Source organism: Hyperoodon ampullatus, assembly GCF_949752795.1.
Source record: "Hyperoodon ampullatus genome assembly, chromosome: 4".
NCBI classification, from domain to species: Eukaryota; Metazoa; Chordata; class Mammalia; order Artiodactyla; family Ziphiidae; genus Hyperoodon; species Hyperoodon ampullatus.
In genome coordinates, this window is record NC_136917.1 from 37,739,979 (window position 1) to 37,764,085 (window position 24,107).

The window sequence follows — 24,107 nt, forward strand, 5'->3', positions numbered from 1 at the left end:
AATATTACTGAGCCATAAAAAAGAATGAAATAATGCCATTTGCAGCAACATAGATGGACCTAGAGATTATCATACTAAGTGAAGTGAGTAGACAAAGACAAATATCATATGATATCACCTATATGTAGAATCTAAAAAAAATGATACAAATGAACTTATTTACAAAACAGAAATAGACTCACAGACATAAAAAAACAAACTTATGGTTACTGGGAATTCCCTGGCGGTCCAGTGGTTAGGACTCTGCACCCTCACCGCCGAGGGCCCAGGAGAGGGCCTGGGTTCAATCCCTGGTCGGGGAACTAAGATCCCACAAGCTGCGTGGCATGGCCAAAAAACAAAGGAGGGGGGACAAAAAAAGAAAAGAAAACAAACATGGTTACCAAAGGGGAAGGGAGGAGAGAGGGATAAATTAGGAGTTTGGGATTAATAGGTACATACTACTATATATAAAATAGATTAAAAAAAACAAGGATGTATGTATGGCACAGGGAACTATATTCAATATCCTGCAATAACCTATAATGGAAAGAACCTGAAAAAGAATAAAAAAGAATGAAAAGAATAAAATCACTTTGCTTTACACCTTAAACTAATACAACATTGTAAATCAACTGTACTTCAGTACAAGTTGTTTGTTTTGAAAAAAAACAACAAACTCCCATGACACTGTAGGAAGATATAGAAATTGAGGCTCAGAGGGGACCATCACTTGCTCAGGGGTACCAGTCCCAGGTCTGTCTGTGACTTGAAGTGGAATGAGAACTCTGACCCTGACGCTGAAGGGATAGGCAGAGGAAAGAAATTCACAGGGGAGCCAGATGGAGAGCATCAGCCCAGGGGAGCATTCTAGCTTCCGAGAAATAAAATCCAAGGGTCAGAGATGGAGGAGCCATGGGCTTGGAAGCAGAGGCGAGGAGGGACTAACATCGTGGGAGCTGGACATATGTCCTCCTGCTGGGGCTGGAGGAAGCCGCTGTCCTTGAAGAGGAAACTGCACAATAACAAGTCACATGGCCGGGGAGTGGGCTTCCTGTTTCCTGGCCCCTCCCAGGCTGGCCTTGGCCAGGCCAAGCCTGAGTAGGCAGTGGCCAGAGTGACCCCAAGAGTGCCCAGGGACTTGGTTTTCTGACCAAGGTGCCCCCAGAAGAACAGGGAATTAGAGCGGGCTGAGGGGACCAAACCCCAGGATTGGAATCTCTGGTTCAGGAGAGCGCTGGGGAGGAGAGAGGACTGTTGAAGTCCTCGTCCCAAGCCCAGATAGGGGAGGGAGGGGAGCAAAGAGGTAGTGAAAAATAAAGGAGGCCGAAAAGAAAGAAGAGGTGAGGGCAAATTTGAGAGGTTGTGAGCTGACCATCAAGGGAGGCATTCAAATGTGCCAAATCAACATTGATAACTCAAGATCCTTTTGGAGAAGTGAAATCAATGCCTATATAACAGGACAGGAAATTGAGGCTATCATTTGCTTTGAGCTGAGATCAGGTTGTGGTTTTAGGGGGTGAGGAAGGAGGAGGATTCAGAGGACCCTGATTTCTGGATAACAATGAGTGCCAGGGCCACACGGCCCCGAAGCCGGCGAGGGAGGCATGCTCTGCCCGTAAGTGTCCCCCCTCCCTGCCACACCCAACTCTGTGAGACCCCAGGACCTAGACCTGCCTGGCTCAGAGCTCAGCTCTGGGGATCATTTGCAGGGTGAGCTGGACCCTGTGGCAGAGAGTTCAGAAGAGGCTGAGGCAGCCAGTGGGAGCTCCGAGCCGGGCCCTGTGCCATCTCAGGATAGCTGCAAGCCAGAGCCGCTGGGCCCTGAGGCGGAGGCCAAAGGTCAGGGCCTGGAGAGCAGGTAAGGCCCACTTGGTCTGTGTCCCCCACTACAGGCCTAACACATCATTCCCACCCATAGATCTGTTTATGTCCCTCCCCTACTCACACACATGCCATGGCTCCCATTGCCCTCAGTCTGACTTTCAAGGCCCTGTGTGATGCAGTCCCAGCTTTGTTACAAAGCTTCTTTGTGTTAGCTACCCCAGATGACCCCATTTCCAGAACTTTCCGTGTCTCACCTCTTCACAGGACTGACAAAGAAGTTGATGGGGACTCTAGCAGGGGACCTGCTCCAGCCCCTGAGGGGCCCTATGAGCCTGCCCAGGAAGCCCAGCAGGCCCCAGAGGCAGCCCCATGGGACAGGGAGAATGTCCCCTTTGGACCCAGAGCCCCTGACGTGTTTCAGACTCTCCAGCAAGCTCTGAGCTCTCTGGAAGCCACTGCTGCTGCCTGGCGCCACCAGCCCCCAAGATGTCCTGGGCCGTTGGAGGCAAAGGACAGAAGCGAGGGGGGACCAAAGCCCTGCTTGGAGCAGGAGCAGGCTGGGAGCTGCCAGCGGGATGCAGCCCGATTGACTGAAAGGAACGCCTGGCTGCGTTTGGCCCTGGGCAGCCGTGAGGACGAGCTGATCCGCACACAGAACTCCCTGAAGGCCTTCCAGGCTGAGAAGGAGATGCTGCAGAGAGAGGTGAGTGGGGCAGGCCTGCCTCCCAGGGCTCCCTGGTGGGAGGGAGGCAGCAGGCCTGTTGTAGGACACATTCAATCATTTGTTCATTTGTAAAGCTTTTGTGGAGGCTTGGCTGCTGAACCCCAAAGAGACAAAGGTCCCTTGCAACCTTAGTTAAGGTGATCAGAGAGGCCCAGTGAGGAGGCAGCGACACTTGAATAAAGACCACAGGGGGGCAAGGGAGGAACCATTCAAGGAGCTGGGGAAGAGCATTCCAGGCAAAGGGAACGGCATATGCAAAGGCCCTGAGGTTGGAGTGTGATTACTGTGTTCAACGAACAGTGAGGAGGCCAGTGTGGGGCTGAGCAGGAGGAGACAAGGTTACGGAGGTGGTGGGAGCAGATCCTGGAGTGCCTTGCGGGCTGCAGGGAGGATTTGAGCTTTTGCTCTGAGTGAGGTGGGAGCCACAGAGGGTTCCAAGGCAGCAAGGGTGGAGACCTGATGCAGGCATTCATAGGCGCCCTCTCACCACTGTGGGAGGAACAGCTAGTGGAGGGAGAGGCTGGAATCTTGGAGATCCAGAAGGAGGCACTGGTCCAGACATGTAAGGGATGGAAGCTGTGGAGGTGGTGAGAAGTGGGCAGATCCTGGGTGATGCTGAAGGTGGAGCTGGCAGGTGGGGTGTGAAAGCTGGAGAGGGGTTGAGGATGAGCCCTGGGTTGGGAGCCTAGGAGACTGGCAGTGAGACATAGGGAGCCTGCGGGAGGGGCAGGTTTGGTGAGAGGGAGACCAGAGCTGTTTGGGCCTTGATCAGCTCAAAATGCCATGAGCCACCCACACGGGGCCATTAAAGGGACAGTTCTGTATCCAAGTCCAGAGCCCAGGGGATGTCAGGGTAGGAGGGACACAGGAGGTGAGACTTGGGGCTGCGGGAGCCCAGCACGAGGAGTGGGGCTCATTTCCCTACAGAGTGGAGCACATTTACCAGCTGGGAAAGAGAAGTCTTTTTTTTTTTTTAATTTACCCACCCTTTAACCCCCGCCTCTGGCAACCACCAACCTGTTCTCTGTATCTGTGAGTTCAATTTTTAAAAATTTTGATTGATTGATTGGTCAATTGATTGATATATGCCGGGCCGCACGGCTTGCAGGATCTCAGTTCCCCGATCAGAGATTGAACCCCGGGTGACCGCAGTAAAAGCACTGAGTCCTAACCACTGGACTGCCAGGGAATTCCCTTGTTTTACTTTAGACTCCACATGTAAATGAGGTCATACAGTATTTGTCTTTATCTGGCTGATTTATTTCACTTAGCATAGTGCCTTCAAGGTCCTTCTATGTTGTCACAAATGGCAAGGTTTCTTTTTTTACAGATGAATAATATTTCATTGTATAAATGTATATACCACATCTTATCCATCTCATCCATCAGCGGACACTTAGGTTGCTTCCATGTCTTGGCTCTTGTAAATAATGCTGCAATGAACATGAGGGTACAGATGTCTTTTCGAATTAGTGTTTTGGTTTCTTTTGGATAAATACCCAGAAGTGGAATTGCTGGATCATGTGGTCATTCTATTTTTACTCTTTTGAGGAAATGCCATGCTTTTTTTTCCATAGCGGCTGCACCTATTTACATTCTCACCAATGGTGCATGAGGGTTCCCTTTTCTCCACATCCTCGCCAACACTTATTATCTCTTGTCTTTTTGATGCTTGCCATTTTAACTGATGTAAGGTGGTATCTCATTGTGGTTTTGATTTGCATTTCCCTAAGGATCAGTGATGTTGAGTGTCTTTTCATGTACCTGTCGGCCATCTGTATGTCTAAGGAAAGAGAAGTCTTGAGTGGCTGAGTGACTTGTGCAAGGTTATACAGGGAGGGGTTTGGCAGGATGAGTGTCTGGGGGTCCTACCTTCCACCTGGGGCTCTTGCCACTGCTCCAGGAACAGGTTTTAGGGAAGGATGGTGGGTGGTTTGAGCACCCAGGCCTGACATCCCCCATTCCCCCACAGGTCCAGGAGCTGCAGGATTCCCTGCTGAGGCTGAAGCCCTTCCCACCTCCCTCCTGTGACCAAGCAGGCGGCTCGGGTAGTGGTTCCAGCAGCTCTGGGGCTGATGGGGAGACCTGGTGCACTCAGGTGAGTGTGGGAAGCTGAAAATCATGCATGCTCTTAAGATCCTTAGGATTCAGGGCCATGAGACTCAAATCCTGGTCATGTGATCCAGTAACTTCTGGGGTTGGAAAAGACCTAAACCCGTGATGCTGGGCTCTCAGTGACAATCTGGGTGAATCAAGTCACCTCCTTCTGGCAGGATCCCTTCTCCCTGGCTCACCCCCTGCTCCGGCGCCTCCAGAGTGATTCCAGCACCCAGATGCTTGGGTCTCTCCCCACCCAGTTCCTTGCCCCCGAGATGCACATCATGGAAGCCCAGATGGAGCATCTGCAGGGGTAAGAGACACAAATGCTGGGCTCATAAGGGCACTGGTGCCTCCCAGCTGGGTTATAAAGCCAGGAGTCTGGAGCTGGATTTGGGGTGGGGTGGGGAAGGGTGGAAATCAACTGGGTTCTAACTGCCCTTCAAGGCCTCTCACTTTGCCTCTTCCCCACCTCTGGAGGCAGGAACATTGAGAAGCTCAAATGCTTCAACCGTCTGCTGTCAGCTGTGCTCCAGGAGTACAAGGGCCGGTGTGAGGGCCTCAGCATGCGGCTGGGCCAGCGGGAGGCTGAGGCCACTGCATTGCGTCTAGCCTTGCAGTATAGGTCAGTGCACCCTGCCCATGATATCACTGACTGGGAGGGAAATGGGTGTCCTCAGAGGATAGCCCCAATCTCCAGAGAGAGACAGAGCCCTTGCAGGAAAGTACTTTCCCTCACCACGGAAGTTAACTTAAGGCAATTTTAGTCCAAGAGTGCTGAAGGAGTTTACAAACTCCCAGGGGTGGGGGTGGGAGGAGGAGTGAGGGGTCCAGGAGCAAGTGAGGATGTCACCTACACAGCAAGATGGGTGTCCTGGAGCGCTCAGAACTGGTGTCCCACAGTGAACACTGTGAGGAGGCATATGGGGCCTTGCTCACTCTTCGGAAGGCAGACTCAGGAGCAGGAGAAGGAGCCTTCATGGATGACTTGGAGGCGGCTGAGAAGGAAGCTCAGAGGCTTCTGGTGCAAGAGGAGGCTGCCATGGATGGAGGGATACTGCAGGATCCACGTCCAAGGTACGCCTGGGAACTGGGTGGGCCAATGAGTGGGGTTCTGATTGGAGAAAATGGGGCTCCCAGAACTGGCCACATGTTGGGGGTTGGTATGGCTCCTATGGTTGGCATGAGGCCTGCTGGAGTTGGCTGGTTCCTACACAACAAAGTTGGCACAGCAGTGACAGCCATTGGGGTTGGTATAGGACCCACCAGAGTTGGCATGAAGATGGATGATGGTGCCCACTGGTTAGAAATGGCATGATGGAGCTTAATGGGGTTGGCTTGATGTTGGTACCCACTGGCATTGGCATGATGCTGCCTGACAGGGTTGGCAAGTTGAGTGATGGTCCCCATTGGGTTGGTGTGATGGCATCCACCATGATAACATAAAGTGACTGTGCCCATCGGCATGATGGTGTTCATCCATCATTCATCACTGATGGCTGATGTTGCCCATTGGGGTTTGCATTATGGTACCCACCATGTTGGTTTGACCATGCCCAGCATAGATGGCATAGGAAGGACCCATCATGGTCAGTAAGATGGAAGCTGATGAAGCCCACCAGGGTTGGCACAAAGTTAGCACAACCATGCCCAGCAGTGTTGACATAGGCCCCTTTTCTGTTTCCTGTAGCCCTGAGGGCAGCAGTGTGGATAGGCCGACACCACAGGAGGTGGCTATACAGCTCCAGGGCTACGTCAAGCGTCTTCAGGAATGCCGTGCTCTGGTGAAGATTCCCCCAGAGCCTGGTCCCACCTTGGCACCCCTGTCTGCTGTGCCCCGTGCAGAAGCCATGGTGCAGGCCATTCTGGGGACCCAGCCTGGCCCAGCCCTGCCCCGGCTGGAGAAGATGCAGATCCAGGAGGACCTGGTGGCCACACGGGTACACATGGGCTGTGGCCACTGTGTCAGTCTTTCCTGGTGGGACCAAACCCTTTGCTGAGTCTGAGAGAGATGTGATTCAGGGACCAAGTAACAAGGGAGAGTTTTGCTGGGCTGGGGACAAGCTTCCTGGAGGGAGGAGAGTTGGAGCTGGGATTTTGAGGGATGATTAGGAATTCGTCCTCTGGAATTCAGTTTCTCACAAGACTCCCCATCTGGCTTTCCAAGATGTCCCTCCTATGGAAAAGAGATAGGGGCAGGGGGCATAACCTGGGGTTTATAACCTGGCATGAAAGCTGAGGTTCTGAATTTGGAGAAACTCAGACACTTCCACTGAACTGCTACTTGACCTTGTCTAATATACTTGCTCTCTCTGAACTGCCATTTCTACAGCTGTAGTTTTTATGGATGATATTTCCCATCTTGCAAGATCATGGCGAGGGTTGGGGTTCTTGCCTGACCTGCTCTCAGTGGGCGCCTCCTAGAGCCTCAGTTTTCCCAACAACTGACCCTAGAGGTGCAAACCCTCTACCCTCTCCTTGGTCTCTTAGGAGACCCTAGCAGACCTGATGCTTCGGCTACAGCTGGTGCGGCGGGAGAAGCGGGCTCTGGAGCTGCGGGAGGCTGCCCTCCGAGCCCAGGGCCCAGCCCACGTGCTCCTGCTGGAGCAGCTGCGCTGGGAGCGTGCAAAGCTCTGGACTGGTGGGGCCAACAGCAGTGGTGGAGACAGCAGTGGAGGCGGGAGCAGTGGAGATGAAGAGGAGTGGTCCCAGGTGAGTGGCCCTGCCTGGACCTGGTAGGGATAGCAGTATATTACTGGCTATGTGGTCCTGGTTAATCATAGCCCCCTTTGAGCCTCAGTTTCCATTTCTACACACACAAAAAAGGAGTTGAATGTTTAAGCTGCACGTTTCTTTCTTTGAGGGTATTTAGCCCAATAAGCCCCAAGGGATTTAATGCCTTCCAGTCACACCTGTGCCTCCTCCTTCCCACCCCCCCCCCAGGCTGATTCATTTTCCCCCTCCAGCTTCCTTCCTGAGGCTTTCCTTTTTGCCCCTTACTGTCTAATCATGTCTGTCCTCTGCTTAAAGCCTTAGCAGCTTCTGGAACCCTCCTTTGAATCATCTCTCCTACCTCCAAGGCTTTGTAAGTGCTGTGCCCCTGCCAGGAACACCAGTCACTTCCCTCTTTTTCTAATTAAGTCCTCAAACTCCTACAGGTCTGAGCTCAGACACCACCTCCTCCAGGAAGTCCTCGTGGACTGCCTGAAAATGAGATAGTATTTATTTCCCTGTACCTTATTGGGGTACCCTTATTGGGTACTGTACCCTTATTGGGGTATCTCACCAGAGTGGGGGCTCTGTGAGAGCAGGGGCTGTAGCCACCACAATCTGGGCAACTTCGATGTCCAACTTGGGCTGAGCACACACTCAGCCTAGGCCAGTGTCACTACCCTCCCTGCTGCGTCCCACAGGGCCCTCCGGCTCTCCCTGGTGGCAGCAGGGCTGTTGATGGAGGCCAAGTGAGCAAAGTGCAGAACCCAGAAGAGGTAGCCCAGGAACTGTCAGCATCACTCACCCGGTGTGTGCCTGGGTCCTGTGCTGGGGGATATGTGGCCTGGGTAGGGGAAATATGTGAGAGCCCGTGGGGGTGTTGCATACCGTGCAGGGCTGGGTATACACCTGCACACAGTTGTGTTCACATGGAAACACCTTGGGCAGGTGGGTGGGAGGAGGGAAGGAAGACAAGATTGGCTATGGCTGTGAGCCCCTCTCTCTCCACCCCTGTATCAGGGCTCTGGGCCTGCGGGAGCAGCTGCAGTCCTTGCGGGAAGAGCTGGAAGAGGTGGCTCAGAAGGGGCGAGCCAGACGTGCTCAGAGTACTGAGCTGAACAGTGATTTATGCAAAGCTCACAGGTGGGTCCCCCTGTGTGACCTCAGAAGCATCCCTGGCTCTCCCTGGGTCTCAGCTTCCCCCCTGTAAGGTGGGTGGCAGCTTCAATCCATTCCACACCTCCTCTGGTGCCTGATGTGTGTCAGCCCCTGCTGAGTGATTCTGGGACCCCAGGAAGACCCAATCTCAAAGAGCTCCCGTCTGGGGCTTCCCTGGTGGCACAGTGGTTGAGAGTCCGCCTGCCGATGCAGGGGACACGGGTTCGTGCCCCGGTCCAGGAAGATCCCACGTGCCGCGGAGTGGCTGGGCCCGTGAGCCATGGCCGCTGAGCCTGTGCGTCCGGAGCCTGTGCTCCGCAACGGGAGAGGCCACAACAGTGAGAGGCCCACATACCGCAAAAAAAAAAAAAAAAAAAAAAAAAGAGCTCCCGTCTGGAGCTGGGAGTACACAGCCCCTGTCTTGGGTGGAATGGGGGGCTGTTTCCTGGCTCATCCTCCTACTCCCTCCAGTGCCCTGGTCATGGCCTTCCGTGGTGCCCACCGGAAGCAGGAAGAGCAACGGCGGAAGCTGGAGCAGCAGGTGGCACTAATGGAAGCCCGACAGGCAGAGGAGCTGGCAGTGCTGGAAGCTACCGCAAGGGCCCTGGGGAGGCCCAGACCGCCCTGCCTGCCTCCCCGGCCAGGGGGGACCTTTCTATAAGCCCTGCTCTGGTTGTGTCTGGACGTGCCAGATAGTTATGGCAGGTCATGTCATAAACTGTTCTGGAGTGATGTTATGTCATGTGGCATGACTTTGCATGTTGAGGCGTGTTTGGTGTGATGGGGGCTGATACCTGGGTGTCTGGGGCTTGATAGTGGCCAGGCATTTGAGATAAACTTGGTATCTTTGGCCTGACACCATGTGGCATGTGAAGAGACATGTCAGCAGGGTCATGCCAGAAGCAGCTTGGGCTGTGGGGACAGGATCCCCAGGGCTGGCTGGGGGGATTCAGGGTTCAGTGAGGTTACATAGCCAGAGCTGAAATTCCAACCCTTATCTGTCTCCAGAAGCCCAGGGAGGAGTCCACTGGGGCAGGGCACACCTTCCCCTGCGCACCTCCTTCCCAAGGAAATGCTGGGTTTGGCCTGGCAGATGTTCCCAAGAGGAAGATACCCATAACCCAGAAGGAAGACTGAAGCCTGAACAGTTCAGGGTGTGGAACATTAGCTGGAAGAGCATTGCTCCCTGAGTGAAAGTGGAGGGAGGAGGAATCAGAGGTGGCTTTGGAATTTGCATTCAAAGAATGTGGAGCTAAGGTAAAGGGCCTCTGGGTGGTGAGCAAAGCAAAGGGAAGAAAAGCTGCAAGCAGTCATTCAGGGGGTTTGTACAGTTGTTGATGAGGAACTCAGAGAGGTGCTAATGGTGGGCAAAGAGGCACACTGCCCTCCAGGGCCTGGATGGCCCTTGGCCAGGCTGAGAAGTTGAGTCTTTCACCTGCCAGAGGTGGGAACTGTGGGAGGTGTTAGTGTCAGATTAATAGCAGGTAACTGATTAGCATGTTATTTGCGTAGGCCACACCCCTTGCCCTTCCACCCGGGTCTGGCAGGGTTGGGAAAGGGGGGCTGGGCTCGACCCTGCCGCTCCGGATTAGTCGCCAGCTGGCCCGTCCTGGGCGGTAGCTGAAACTCAAGACGGGGATTAGAAAGATTTTCATTCTTAGCCCGGTGGGGGGGGGGGGGGGCGGCGGGGCGCGAGGTTCCAGGCAGCACCTGTGCAGGTGTGTGCGCGGCGTTACCGGCTCTCCCTGGGAGGGCAAGGCTGGCCTGAGGTCGGCGCTAGTAAGCCGCCAGGACTCAACCTGGTCCTCCGGATCCACAGACTCCTCGGGCGAGCGCTGGGGCTGGTGACCTTCGAACCCCGCGCACTCTCTCTGGACCGAGGCGGGCTTTGAAGAAAGCAGGCAAACTCAGGCAGGCAAGGTCTCCAGTGGCCGAAGAGAGGAGCCGACTTTACCCGCCTCTTGTTCCTCTCCCTCCCTAAGAGTCTAAGTGACCTTAGCCCCGAGTCCCACCAGGTTGCCCATGGAGGGGGGGGACCCGAGAGGAGACAAGGTCACCTGTTGGAGGGTGGGGAAGGAGTTCGCGCTGGAGGTGGAGGCAGGAGCTGAGGTCGCCATTGGGGGGCGGGGGCAGGTTCCCAGGCCGCCCGGAGCCGGGTCTTGCGGTTCCCACGGATGCCCCCGCGGCAGATGGGCCCAGGCCTCTTTGTCCCCGGTCCGCGGCCGCTGCAAGGTCAAATGTCACCGCGGGGCCGCGGGCAGGGGTCAGGGGGGCGGGGCAGGACTTCGACCCTCCCCCGGAGGGCCCGGGGTGTGGGGGCGGGGCGGCCGCCGAAGGGTTGGACCAATCCGAGGTCCCGGGATCTGCTGCAGACCTTCTCGCAGTCTCCAACCGGTCCCCAGACCGCCACTTCGGAGCCCCCTTCCTCCAGACTTGTGGCCCTCAAACCCCAGTTCCTTGCCTCCTCCCTTCTCCAGCCCGCCTCTGACTCCTTTCCTTGAGCCTTCTTTCCCTTACAAGTCTCCCTCTCTCATCTCTTCTCTGAGACACCCACCTCCATGTCTCCCTCCACCCCATCAAGGATCCTAGAAAGTCCAGACCAGGGACCTAGGACTCCCGTCCTCACCTCAAAACCCAGCCAGCACCCCCACGTTCCCCGGCACCCCCAGAACCAAAGGGTCCTCTCTAACCATCCAGGCCCCCCTCCCCTAGAGCGGCTTACAGGGCAGAGAACTCCACTCTAGTCAGACCCATGGAAAGTCCTTGCTCGTGTCTAACCCTAGTCCTTCTTGCTTTCTGTACTTGTTAAAACCTCCCTCACCTCACACCCAGCCAGACCCTCCCCAGAAGGCCCAGAGGCCCAGGGCTGGGCATCTGTTTCCTGGCTTGTCCAGAACCTTGGTATCGTCTTAGGTGCTGCATGATCTCCAAGCATCTCCTGCCCTAGTCACGGAGGGTGCCCCCTCAGACGTCATCTGGAGAGGGGAATGGCTTTTCCCAAGGACGCTTCCTGAGAGGCGAGGGTGTAGGAGCTGGTGGGGGCAGAGGGCACTGCTCTCCTGCCCACAGCCTCAGAGGCCCTGCCACGTGCCCGGGTGTCCAGCTCAGCCTAGGACAGGGTAGGAGATAAGGCCGGGTGCCTGGACCTGCAGGACTCCAAGGTGAAAGGTCACTGCAGGAAGGGCTTTTCCAGCTGGTTAAATGTTAACAGGCCCAGAAACAGAGACCCAGGCTTCTTTGCCCAGGGCGGCTGGGGTGGCATACAAAGAGTGCTTAATATATGCAATATATGCTGGCTGCCCCAGCCCGGGGTCTTGGGTGTGTGTGTGTGTGTGTGTGTGTGTGTGTGTGTGTGTGTGTGTGACGTGGAGGCAGAACGGCAACTGGGAGGCTCTGGGGAGCCTGGAAGAGACATCTGTAGTCCAGCCGGCCCCCGGCCAAGCCCTTTCTGTGAAGCACAGAAAGAAAAGGAAATTAAAGGGGAAAGGGGCAGGCCCCGCAGGGATGGTGGGAATTCCTGTCGCCTCCAGCCTCGCTGGGCGGGTGGGCGCCCTGCCCACAGAGGCCTGAAATTCTGGCGAAGGCCACCCCCCACCCCACCCTCGCCCCCGACCTCGCGCCCCCGCCGGCCGCAGACCACAACATCCCTTCCCCCCGGAGATTCCGAGCACCAGGTGTTAGCCCAAGCAGAGAAAGGGTGGGGTGGGGGTCGGACGCGGAGACTTTCTGGAAGAGGAAGCAAACACAATCCATCATGCAACTGTGCAAAGAAATGTCCCAGGGTGTGTGTGTGTGTGTGTGTGTGTGTGTGTGTGTGTGTATTGCGCAGGGGCGTGCCCCCCGGGTGCAACCTGCCCCCCATTATTGCTTCTGCCGGGAATGCAGGGGGGTGGTGCCGAGGGGCGCCTCGAGGGCGGCTGAGCTACACAACGTCCAAGGCCGGAGGTGGAGGGGAGGGCCTTAGAGAGACATCTTGGCGAGGCTGCGGAAGGGCAGAGGGCAGCACTGGCCCAGGCTCCCGCCGCGGCCCGGCGGGGGTTAAGGCTGGAGCTGGGCGAGGGCGGGGGTGGGAGTGGAGTGGGAGAGGGAAGGAGAGGGAGGAGGTTTTGGCCGTGCGGCCCCGCGCTCCGCCCTCGCCCCTCCCGCCGGCCTGGGCGCCGGGCGCCGCGCACGGCCACCCATGTCCTTATAAGGGCGGCCGTCGCCGGGGCAACGAGCGCCCGCCCCCAGCCCGCGGCGCGCGCCCCTGCCCCCGCCCCCACCCCCCGCCCGCCCCGCGAATGGAACGTTGTGTGTCAAACCGGCCGCAGCGCGAGGCCGGCGCGCGGGGTCGGCGGCGGCGAGAGCGAGGCTCGGGCCCAGGCACAGGCCCAGGCCGGGCGGGCGCGGCCGCAGCGGGGGCGGCAGCTCGGGAAGCGCCTGCCCGCGGCCCTGCAGGCCCTGAGCGGCCACCGGGGTGCCTGGGGGACTCAGGGGGCGCGGTGACCGGCCCCGGCGCGCGCCCGCCGCCCCTCCCCCCCGCCGCGGGCGGCCGAGCAACTTGCGGCCAAACTTTCCCCCCGGCCTCCCGCACTCGGATGGCAGCCCGCTAAGTTGGCCGCAGCCCTCGGCCGAGCGGCGGCCAGGCCAGAGGGCTCCCCCTGCGCAGCCTGGGCCGGGCCATGGCCCGAGCTCCCCCGCCGGGGCCCCAGGGCGGCGGGGCGCGAGTCCCCGGGGCCCCCGGCCAGCACCTCTAGCGCGCCCCCCCGGCCCCGGGCCTGGCCCCGCGCTCGCGTGGGAAAGTTGGCCTGGAACCGGCCCGACCAGTTCCTCCCGGGCGCGCGGACCGGCCGCAGGAAGTTGCTGCAAAACTTTTTTGGGGGGTGCAGCCGGGTGCCCCCCGCGCGCCGGGGCCGGATGCACGCCGGGTAGGGTCCCCTGGGTCGAGAGGGGTGCCCCGAGGGAAGAGCGCGGAGGGGGCGCCCCGGCCCCGCTGCCCTGGGGCTATGGCCATGGTGACCGGCGGCTGGGGCGGCCCCGGCGGCGGCGGCGGCGACACGAACGGCGTGGATAAGGCGGGCGGCTACCCGCGCGCGGCGGAGGAAGACTCGGCCTCACCCCCCGGCGCCGCCAGCGACGCTGAGCCAGGCGACGAGGAGCGGCCGGGGCTGCAGGTGGACTGCGTGGTGTGCGGGGACAAGTCGAGCGGCAAGCACTACGGCGTCTTCACCTGCGAGGGCTGCAAGAGCTTCTTCAAGCGGAGCATCCGCCGCAACCTAAGCTACACCTGCCGGTGAGCCCCCTATCAGCGCACCGCCGCCGGGCACCCGGCCCCGCTGTGGGCCGGGCCTCTGACCTGCTCGGTCACCTTGGGCCTGGCGCTGACCTTCCCTGGGTCTCCACTTCCCGTCTGAGATAGGGGCACAGATCCTTTTCCCCCTCTCCATTACATTCCTGGGATTGTGTATACTGTCGGCGCTGTATCGATGCAGTTCCCCCTTTCAGGTGGTCCCTTGCGGCATCCGCCCTAGTTACTTGCTCCCCCTTCCTCCCTTCCTTTTCTCCGGACAGGGGTCAGCTCCGCGCGGGGAGGGGTTGTGGTGCTGTCAGGGGTGGGTCCCTGACCCCAGGGCATCCCTTCTCTTGGGAATCTCGGCGCGTGGGGTACCCCGCGGGAATCAAACGTGGAACTTGGACTGTGGGGCTCACAGTGTCCAGGGGCCATTGTCTGCGGCCGCGCGGATCGATACGGCGCGCCCTTGGGGTCAAATATCACTTCCAAAGTCGCCCTGACCACCGAGGCTGCGGCGGGAGTGAAACTGGGGTGGCACAGGGCAGCCTTCTTCGCGTGGGGGCCCCTGCTGTGGGGTTGAGGCTGCTCACCGGGGGAACCCCCGCCCCCCCACCCCTCACCCCACCCCTGGCTCACCCTGGGCTTTGGGTCACCGGACACTCTTGCTCGAGGTCCGGGTGGGTGGTGGGATTTGACCGTATCTTGGCTGCTCGCCCCACCCCCCCACCCCCCAGCCAGGAGTTGGTGCAGAGCTGGGCTCCTGGAAAATCCCTGAAACTTTGGTCCGCTCTGAGACAGGGTGGGCGTGAATGTTTCCAAGAAGCCCTGGATTGACCTAGGTTGGAGTCCCCACTGACAGGGTGTGGCCGTGCTAGCTTCTCTCCTTAGTTCTGGGGCATTAGGTCTGGGGGGAGAAGCCGCTGGCATTGAGTGTCCAGGCCAGGGCTCCCTTTCCTACCACTCTTTGGTGAGCCTCCTTTTGCTCCATTGACAAGCCCCTACTCTTCATCCTCCAGGAACATGCTGGGGCTCTGTAGAGCCAGTTTGGAGAGTCCCATTTTCCAGATGGGCAAAACCGAGGCCCAGAACGCTCTTGGTGCCTGCCCTGGGTCACCCAGGGAGAGACCCTGCTCCACTTGGGGCTTAGCAAGGGAAACTGTGGGGTTGGGAAGAGAGGGGCAGCTGAGTCTGGGTCAGGGTGTCCCCAGTGAGAGCTGCTGGTGGAGGGCTTGTTGGCAAGGCCACTGGGCGGAGCCCCGGGCACCTGGAGCAGGAATTTGGCCCCAGGTCCAGCCTGTCTGGGGTGGCTGTGTGTGTGGGGGAGCTGGCTTAACTCTCTCCTCCAGTGCTAACTGGGCCACCAGACTTTGGCCTCATTTTTGCTGCTGGAATAACTGCCTGCTCTCTGGCCAGGTCTTTAGGGAGGGCAGAGGAGGGGCTCAGGTAGTTTTGGGGTCCCAGAGGCTCCCTGAGAGTGGGAGAAGGGAGCACCAAGGTCGGGGAGAGGGGGCATGGTTTGGGGCTAGCAGGTTCTTCAGAAGTTCTCTGCTGTGTGACCTGGTGAAGTCACTGCTTCTCTCTGAGCCTCAGATTGATTCAGCAAAGTCCCCTCAGGGCCTGGCCTGGGTGATTTGATGCCGGCCCCCTAGAAAAGACCCTAGCTCCAAGCCCAGCCCTCTCCCAGTTTGGGGGAGACACAGGTGTCCCCAGCCTGTGGGGTGTGGGTTGGGCCAGAGGGAAGGATGGTCTGGGGTCCCAGGAGGGAACAAGGGGCTCTGCCTAAGGGTCAGAGAGGAAGGCCACCGGAGGTGGGCCTTGAAACATGAGGGGCTTAGCAGATAGAAGCAAAGGGCACTCCTGTAGAGAGTGTAGCTACAGCAAACGCTCAGTGGCAGGTTTGGGGAGCAGTGATGTAAGATGAGACCACCCAGGCATAGGAGAAGTTAGAGGTGAGTGGGTCTGAAATGCTGGACTGAGGGCAGTGGGGATCCATGAAGGGTGTGTGAGCCAGAGAGGGCTATGATCAAATTGGACTGGAAGCCAGAGCCCAGGGAGGAGGCTGAATTGGACTGTGGGGTTCGGCAAAGCATGTGCTCTTTAGGTGGGATAACAGGTAGAACTTACTGTTTCCTCATCTGGAGGGACAGAAGATCTGTCCTGACTCTACAACTGGGGAAGTTGAGGCAGAAGGCTCAGGGCCTCCCCTGAGGTCTGAGGGCCCTGAGCCAGGCTCCTGCCTGCCTGCCTGCCCCAGGCCTGGCTGTTTCCACCCGGCTGCCCAGGACCCTCCCACTGCATGCCTGCTGGGCTTTGTTCTGGTTCTGCCTGAGCTCCCTTTGCCCTAGTAAGGCCTCTTCCTGGGGGCTCAGGCTGGTGGGACACAGAGGCCTGGGCTCAGAGGCTGGCGCTGCAGGACACAGAGGCCCTGCAGAGCCTCAGCTCTCCTAAATCTGCCACTGGGACTCGCAGCTGGGGCTTGGGTCTTGCCGCCCTCTCCCCACGCCCCCAGTTTCTCCAGAATGAGTGCATCTCATATAGAATTGGCCTCTGGCCTCCCATTTTCAGATGAGGAAACCAAGGCTCAGTGGAGAAGTCACAGCCCAAGGATCAGGGCTGGGTGTCTGCAGTTGAGATGTGTTTGACTTTTAACTTCATTAAGTGTTTGTTTTACTTTGTGACTGTCTCTAGTACCCTCTTGGTGCCCAGCTGGGACTCCAGGGTGTCTGCCCCAGGCCTGGGCCTCAAAAGGCCCTGAGCCCAGGGTGGAGAGAGATAGGGAGGGAGCACAGGGGCAAGGGCCAGGAGGAAAAGGTGCTGGGGACATTTGAAGAACAAAGGCCTGAACCTTACTGCTAGGGACTGACCTTGGATGGGACCTCATTGCCTCACAGGGCGGGGCCACCTGTCCCATCCCTGGAAGAGGCAACCACAATCCCCGAGGGCCACCCAGAGGAAGCTTCTTGGACTCAGTTAGGAATTGGACGTTCTTTCCAGAGAAGGGGTTTGGGACCTTAAAGGGGTACAGGAGTTCATTTGTTCATTCACTCATTCGTTCGTTTGTTCGTTCATCGTTTGTTTGTGGCGGCCTTGTGTAGGGCAGTAATGCTGGGGCTCCACAGTCCTGTGACCCCGTAGAGGACTGGCCTGGCTCCTAGTCTCTTAGTCAACTCACAAAGCCTTGCTCCCTGACCATGTTCCTTCTCTGCTCTCACATTGCCCTTGGGACAAAGAACCTGACCCTTGGCCTGACAGTGACCAAGTACAGTGAAACTGTTTAGGCCTTCATATTTTGGCATTTCCAACCTTTTGCCCTCGTTGCCCACTCTGCCTGGAACTGCCTCTGTTTCCCTGGGGAACTTCTGTTCATCCTTCAAAACCCAGTTCCAGGGCTTCCCTGGTGGCGCAGTGGTTGAGAGTCCGCCTGCCGATGCAGGGGACACGGGTTCGTGCCCTGGTCCAGGAGGATCCCGCATGCCGCGGAGTGGCTGGGCCTGTGAGCCACGGCCGCTGAGCCTGCGCATCTGGAGACTGTGCTCTGCAACGGAAGAGGCTACAACAGTGAGAGGCCCGCATAACGCAAAAAAAAAAATAAAATAAAAACCCAGTTCCAACATATCCACCCTGGTGTGCTAATCTACTTTGCCACAGACTGCTCTTCATCTGTGGCACTCACCCGAATTGTCCTTTCCTCTTTGCAGGCCTAGCCTCTGTGCCACTTTGGGGCCACTTGCCCAGCCGAGGTTGGGGGGGCGCTGGTAGTTCTCAGGGGCAGCCTTCAAAGGCGTTTCACAAGGTGGCTCCAGGGGCAGGATGTGGGTGTCACGGTAACCCCCTTGGTGACCTCTGCATGCCCACAGGTCCAACCGTGACTGCCAGATTGACCAGCATCACCGGAACCAGTGCCAGTACTGCCGCCTCAAGAAGTGTTTCCGGGTGGGCATGAGGAAGGAGGGTGAGTACCTGCTGGGGTGGTGCAGGCAGGGGATGAACAAACAGCCTGCCCTTTGCTCCTTTTGGGGTCTGGGAGCTATGGAGGGCGGGGTCTGGTGCCTGCTAACCTCGTTACCACCAATGATCCTGAGATCCCCTGGGCCTGGGTTTGGCCCTGGGCTGGAGGAATCCAATTATCCGTGGCTGTCTGGTGGCTGCTGCAGAACTGGGATGCAAGGGACTCCCTGACTCCGGCCCATTTTAGAATTGTTCTCCCCCCACCCTCCCCAGTTCCTCCCCAGGCCCCCCCTGGCCTCAGAGGCAGGTTCCCTGGCCCTGATACCCTGGTGACCCCCCTGCCCTCTAGCCAGGCTACCGCTTTCTGAACAAGGATGTATTTTTTTAATTTGATTTGCTTTCCCTCCACCCTCCACCCTCCACCCCCTGCCTTGTGTTTGCCCAAGGCAGGAACTCACCTGACTAAGGCAAAGGGCAGCTTACCTTTCCGCCTGACCCGGGGCACTGGGAGCCAGAGGGAGGCCCAGCCTCTTGTCCTTGCCCTGGGGACTTGGGTGGATACATGCCGGGTAGCTGGGTCTAGAACTCCACCAAGCACTCTTAGAATTCAAGTGGAACCCAGAGACTTGTACATGGATGTCTGGGCTTGGGAGCAGAATCTGGCCCATTTCAGTGATGGCCCCTGTGCTGGGCTTCATGTCCCTGCCTGGACTCTCATGAGCCAGGCCAGCAGTTCTTCCCTGCATCTAACCTGAGCCTCTCCTGCTCTAAAGATGGTTTCTCCTCTGCTGGGCCTCTGGGAGAAGCTGGGACAGCTGCTCAGACTCTTTCTCTTAAGACCGTCTCGTCACTCCCTTTAGTCATTTTAAGTGTGGGGGTGACTGTCTCTCCGCCCCGCCGCCAACCTGGATTTTACTTCCACTTGTTGATCTGACCTAAACTCCTGATATACATCATATCAGGGCTTCAGATCTCCAAAGTCTCGGGGTGGAAATAATAATCTCAGGTCATGCCCCAAGCATAGCCCTATCTCAGGGCCTTTGCACAGGTTGTTCCCTCTGCCTGGAACGCTTGCCCCAGACACCTGCATGGCTTCCTCCCTTGCCTCCTTTAAGAGTTGCTCAAACAACACCTCCTCAGAGAAGCCCTCCTGATTACCCTTCGCCACCCCCTCTTTATTTCGCGCCATCTGTCTTGCTTTATAATTTACTTGCTCCTCTGTCAGGACGTTCTGCCCCTCAAGGTCAGAGACTTTTGTCTGTCTTGGTTTTTGACATATCCCCAGTGCCTAGACCAGCCCAGAAACACATAAGTTGCTTAATAAATGTTTCTTGGCTTGAGTTACTATCCATTTAGCTCTTACTAAGTGCCAAATGCTATTCTAAGCAAGTTAGATACATTCTCATGTAAATTCAGTGATTGGTCTCATCATCATCACCATTTTTATTATCAACTGCATTTTTTATAAATGGGAAGACAGTACAGAGAGCAATAGAACTGTGGCTGGGATTTGAACCCACAGTCCTGGCTGAATGAGGAGGAAGAGCTGGGGAAGGGGTTCTCAGGAAGCGGGAACAGCAGGTGCAAAAGGCCCTAAGGTGGAAACGTGGCTGGATGATGGAAGAATGGTGGGGGTGGGGTTTAGAACCAAGTGGGCCCGGGATTGACTTGGGATTCACTCTCGGGCCTCATCTGGCTACACCCATTTGACAGATGATTCTGAGACTTCGAAATCACATGGAGCAAGGCTTGAATCCAAGCCCCTATTTCCCTGATCAATTCTGCTAGCCCCTGGCTCCCACTTGCATCCCCCTCCCCATCTGCTTCATGGTGGGTTGACCAGAAGTTCATGGAGGTGGTGAGACAGGGCATTCCACCTCATTAAAACTCATTAATTAGTCTCTGCTTGGCACCCAGCCCAGTCAGCCCCTCCACCCCTCCGCCCCTCCCACTGTGGCACAGGCCAGGCTGGCATGCAGCCACCTCTCCCCTCTTTGCACCTCAGCTTCCCTCTTCTCACCAACCCGATCACTGGGGGCACTGGCCAAGGCCAGCAATTGGTCCTCCCCCCTCATAGGCAAGGCTACTGATGGAATCAAATGTTTACTGAGCACTTGCTACTGGCCAGGACTCCACTCTTAGCACTGAGGTCACTGCAGAGACCCAGAGATATGAGACCTGCTCTAGGGGGCCATGACCTGGAGGGTGGGGCTGGGAGGTAGGGAAATATCCCACCTCCATAGGAGAGATCAGTGCTCAGCCCATACTGATCACTTGTTTTAGGGGTAGGCTGGCCATGTGCCCCAAGTCCTAGGAAGGAAGGTGATCGCTCCCTGGACCCGTTCTCAGGTCTTGGACCCCTATGATTGACAGATGAGGACATGATTGACAGGTTTAGTCTCCCTGGCTGCGGAGGAGAGCTCACACAGTCCAGTAAGAGGGGGCTAGGTGCGAATTAAATTAGCCCTCACCCAGTGGTCCCATTCCCACCTGGGAAGGTTCCCACCCTCCCAGGGTCAGGGCCCTTCTCTGAAGGAAGTAGGAGTTGGATGGTGGCTGGACATGGACTCAGGCTGAGGACACAGGGCAGAGCAGGGTGGGGCATGCAAGACATTGGCCTCTGTTGTCCCAACAAGCTTTGTGCCCATGAGGTGGGGATTGGGGGTCCAGGGAAGGGCTGAGCTGGGGGGCTTGGAGGGGAGGGGGCTGAGTGACCCTTTGATAACCTTATCTCCTCCCTTTATTCCTCCCTACTTGGCCCCCGCCCACTCTCTCCGGGTACCCACCTTCCCCCTCCTTCCTTCCCTCTCCACTCCCTTTTCCTCACACCCCACTCACCGCTCTCTGGTTTCCCGTGTTCCTCAATCCCCTTCCTATCCCATTTTCGTCACTCCCTCTCTCCCATCTCCTGATTCCACCCTTCCCTTCTCCCCTCCTCCCTCTCCTGTCCCTCCCCCATTTCCTGCGGGGCTGGCTATCTCCCCTCCTCCCCGCCCCCCCCCATCTCCATCTCCCCCTCGCAGCGGTGCAGCGCGGCCGCATTCCGCACTCGCTGCCTGGCGCCGTGGCAGCCTCCTCGGGCAGCCCCCCGGGCTCTGCGCTGGCGGCGGCCGGCGGAGACCTCTTCCCGGGGCAGCCGGTGTCGGAGCTGATCGCGCAGCTGCTGCGCGCCGAGCCCTACCCTGCGGCGGCTGGGCGCTTCGGCGCGGGCGCAGCGGGCGCGTTCGGCGCAGGGGGCGGCGCGGCGGGCGCGGTGCTGGGCATCGACAACGTGTGCGAGCTGGCTGCGCGGCTGCTCTTCAGCACCGTGGAGTGGGCGCGCCACGCGCCCTTCTTCCCCGAGCTGCCGGTGGCTGACCAGGTGGCGCTGCTGCGCCTCAGCTGGAGCGAGCTCTTCGTGCTGAACGCGGCGCAGGCGGCGCTGCCCCTGCACACGGCGCCGCTGCTGGCCGCCGCCGGCCTGCACGCCGCACCCATGGCCGCCGAGCGCGCCGTGGCCTTCATGGACCAGGTGCGCGCCTTCCAGGAGCAGGTGGACAAGCTGGGCCGCCTGCAGGTCGACTCGGCGGAGTACGGCTGCCTCAAGGCCATCGCGCTCTTCACGCCTGGTGAGATGACCTGGAATGGGGGGCTCTGAGGCCGTGGGAGGGGTAGGGGGGAGGGGTGCGACCTAGATCCTGACCCTGGCCCCGGCCCCCTTAGCCCTCCACTCCCTGATCCACAGCTAGCTAGACTTGCGTCCCTGAAAGCGCCTTGAGCGTTAATGGGGGACAGTGGAGGAGGTGATGCGGGCGGTGTGACACCCTGATGGCCCCACCCCCGATCCCAGGGCTCCCTAAGAACTTCGATCCCTGTCCGGACCCGTGACTCACGGCCCCACAGCCTCTCTCCCTGATTCCCAGGCTCCCTGAGACCCCCCCATCCTTCACCCCCTCATCAAGGTACTCATCGTGCTCAGTGGGCACTGACAGCAGAATGACAGGTGGGGGGACACGGGAGGAGAGGTCCCCCCACCTGGTTCTGGCCCTCATTCCCTGATCTCTGTCCTCCCCAAACCCTCTGACCCTCATCTGCCAAATCAGGGTTCTCTTCTTGTTACTGACCACTTACGGAGGGCTGCCAGGCAGGGGTCCCCTGACACCTGGTTCTGGGTTCCCCTGGGCTCTCCACTTCCAGATTCCTGGGCCCCTGGACCTCTGACCCAGGGCTCCCAACCTGCCCCCTGACCCTTCTCCAGGGGCCACCCCTCGCTGAGCCGAAGAGGGTAGGGTGTGTGGCTTGGAGCCCCTCCCACCGAGGGGCGGGGCTCCGAGCGGAGCTGTGCGCTTCCTTACGTGTCTTTGGTAACCGTCCAGCAGCCAAAGCCCTGTTTTATTCCAGGGAGTGGTGGCGCAGCTGGCTCTGCACTCTGGAAGGAGGCCCCACTAGGTGTCTCCTTGGGGCCAGGGATGCGGGAACCAGACACAGGCTACTCCGGGAGGTGGCTTGCATCCAATAAATAGGGCTTTGCCCCTCATTTCCCCAGGAGACTTTTTCTGCCCCCATTCATGGGCTGTCATCTTCACTCACATCGCAGGTCCCTCTGGGGTGTCTGAATACCCCCTCTAGGCTTTGCTTTCCTCCCCAAGTCCCCTCCCCAGCCTCTTCTTCCCCTTGAGCTGGATTAGAACTTGTCTCCCTGCTAAATGCTTTAGTCAGGGCCCCTCCACCCTTGAGACATCACTGCCTGCACCCCTGTGTCATCGTCCTTGGATGAAGCCACCTTAATATTTCTTGAGGACCAACACTGCCATTTGTGCCCTAGACCCCCATCTCCCACCTCCTGAGTGCCCTCCTTCTGTATCAACAGCCCTGAGTGGTGCCCCCCCTCCTCCATCAGCCCTGGGGTCCTGTGTCCTCCCGCCACCTCCTCTTCTGACCTTTCCCTTGTCCCCCAGATGCCTGTGGCCTCTCAGACCCAGCGCATGTGGAGAGCCTGCAGGAGAAGGCCCAGGTGGCCCTCACCGAGTATGTGCGGGCCCAGTACCCATCACAGCCCCAGCGCTTTGGGCGCCTGCTGCTGCGGCTCCCTGCCCTGCGTGCCGTCCCCGCCTCCCTCATCTCCCAGCTGTTCTTCATGCGCCTGGTGGGCAAGACACCCATCGAGACGCTGATCCGAGACATGCTGCTGTCGGGAAGTACTTTCAACTGGCCCTACGGCTCGGGCCAGTGACTGGACAGGGCCGGGTCTGCAGACCTCCAGGGACACGTATGCTCAAGCCTCCAGTGGGGGCCCCCAGGCAGAGGACCCCGGCTTCCCTCCTCAGACTCCTGTTTTTTAAAGACTGTGAAATGTTTGTCTTTTGTTTTCTAAGTGATCATGAAACCAAAAAGAGACTGTCTAGGCTCCAGCCAAGTCTTCCCCAGAAGCCCTGGTCAAGATGAGGGGCGAGACTGAGGGTCCAATCCCAGGATAGCCATGTCCCTTGGTGCCCCAAGCATGAACTCATGGTGCAGTGGCTTCTCTGGTGTGATGGACAAAGTCCTGGCATCTGGACTGGAGGGGCAGCTGCACCCTGGCAGGGGTAGCATGTAGCAGGCGGATCCTCTGGACACGTAATCCACGTTGGACACTACATGATGGATGAATCAAGGCCAATAATAAATAAGTTTCCTACCTGCACAGCCTCTGTCGTCTTTGTGAGGGGAGGGTGGCACGGAGGGCATCCTACCATGGATACCCACTCCCAGCCATCTGGAACACCTAACAACAGCCCTACTTGCTGTTTCTGTTGGACAGTTTTGTGGGGAACCTGCAGCTGGGTGCAGGAAGGGGGGCCCGAGGTCAGCCAATGAGTCTGTAGGAGTTGAGCTTAGCAGGTGGCTCAGGTTTGAATTCAGATTTTGGCCTAGGAGGGTGAGCCTCATAGATTAACATAAGCCTTAGACCAAACACTTGTTTCTTTTCTTGGCCATGCCACACGGCTTGCGGGATCTTAGTTCCCTGACCAGGTATTGAACCCCGGACCCACGGCAGTGAAAGTGCCGAGTTCTATCCACTGGACTGCCAGGGAATTCCCTTTATTGTTTTCTTTGGTCGGCCCTTAATCATCTGGGCCCCAGTATCCTCGGGAGAAACATCTGGGGCTAGTTCTGTCACATGATCTCAGCCCAGACAGAACCCTCCATTTCCCTGGCCACAGCGACTGCTTTAGGGAGGGCACGTGGCCCAAAGCTGGCCAATGAGATTCAATGGCAGGATTGGGAATTAGGAGGATATCATTAAAGCAAAGCAGAGCCAAAAGAGAAAGACCAATTTCCCAGGATGCCTTTGGAGCCCCTGCATCAAGCCATACCTGAAACCCTCGGGTGTTTCTAAGTTCCATGAGCCCAGACTTCCCCTTTTGTGCC

At 58.0% G+C, this 24,107-nt stretch overlaps 2 protein-coding genes across 2 annotated transcripts; both read left to right on the top strand.

The window, feature by feature from the left end:
- Positions 1 to 1,543: 1,543 nt before the first annotated feature.
- USHBP1 (USH1 protein network component harmonin binding protein 1) lies at positions 1,544 to 9,487 on the top strand (the record flags this gene model as incomplete). Its single annotated transcript, XM_079702039.1, has 12 exons — positions 1,544 to 1,597; positions 1,692 to 1,840; positions 2,071 to 2,509; positions 4,503 to 4,628; positions 4,804 to 4,940; positions 5,112 to 5,252; positions 5,531 to 5,704; positions 6,318 to 6,567; positions 7,118 to 7,339; positions 8,041 to 8,147; positions 8,360 to 8,482; positions 8,969 to 9,487. 12 exons carry the CDS (start codon positions 1,544 to 1,546, stop codon positions 9,156 to 9,158), a joined length of 2,112 nt encoding a protein of 703 aa, XP_079558165.1. The 3' UTR covers positions 9,159 to 9,487.
- Positions 9,488 to 13,482: 3,995 nt separating this feature from the next.
- NR2F6 (nuclear receptor subfamily 2 group F member 6) lies at positions 13,483 to 23,373 on the top strand (the record flags this gene model as incomplete). Its single annotated transcript, XM_079702025.1, has 4 exons — positions 13,483 to 13,769; positions 17,627 to 17,721; positions 20,741 to 21,325; positions 22,655 to 23,373. 4 exons carry the CDS (start codon positions 13,483 to 13,485, stop codon positions 22,927 to 22,929), a joined length of 1,242 nt encoding a protein of 413 aa, XP_079558151.1. The 3' UTR covers positions 22,930 to 23,373.
- Positions 23,374 to 24,107: the final 734 nt, after the last annotated feature.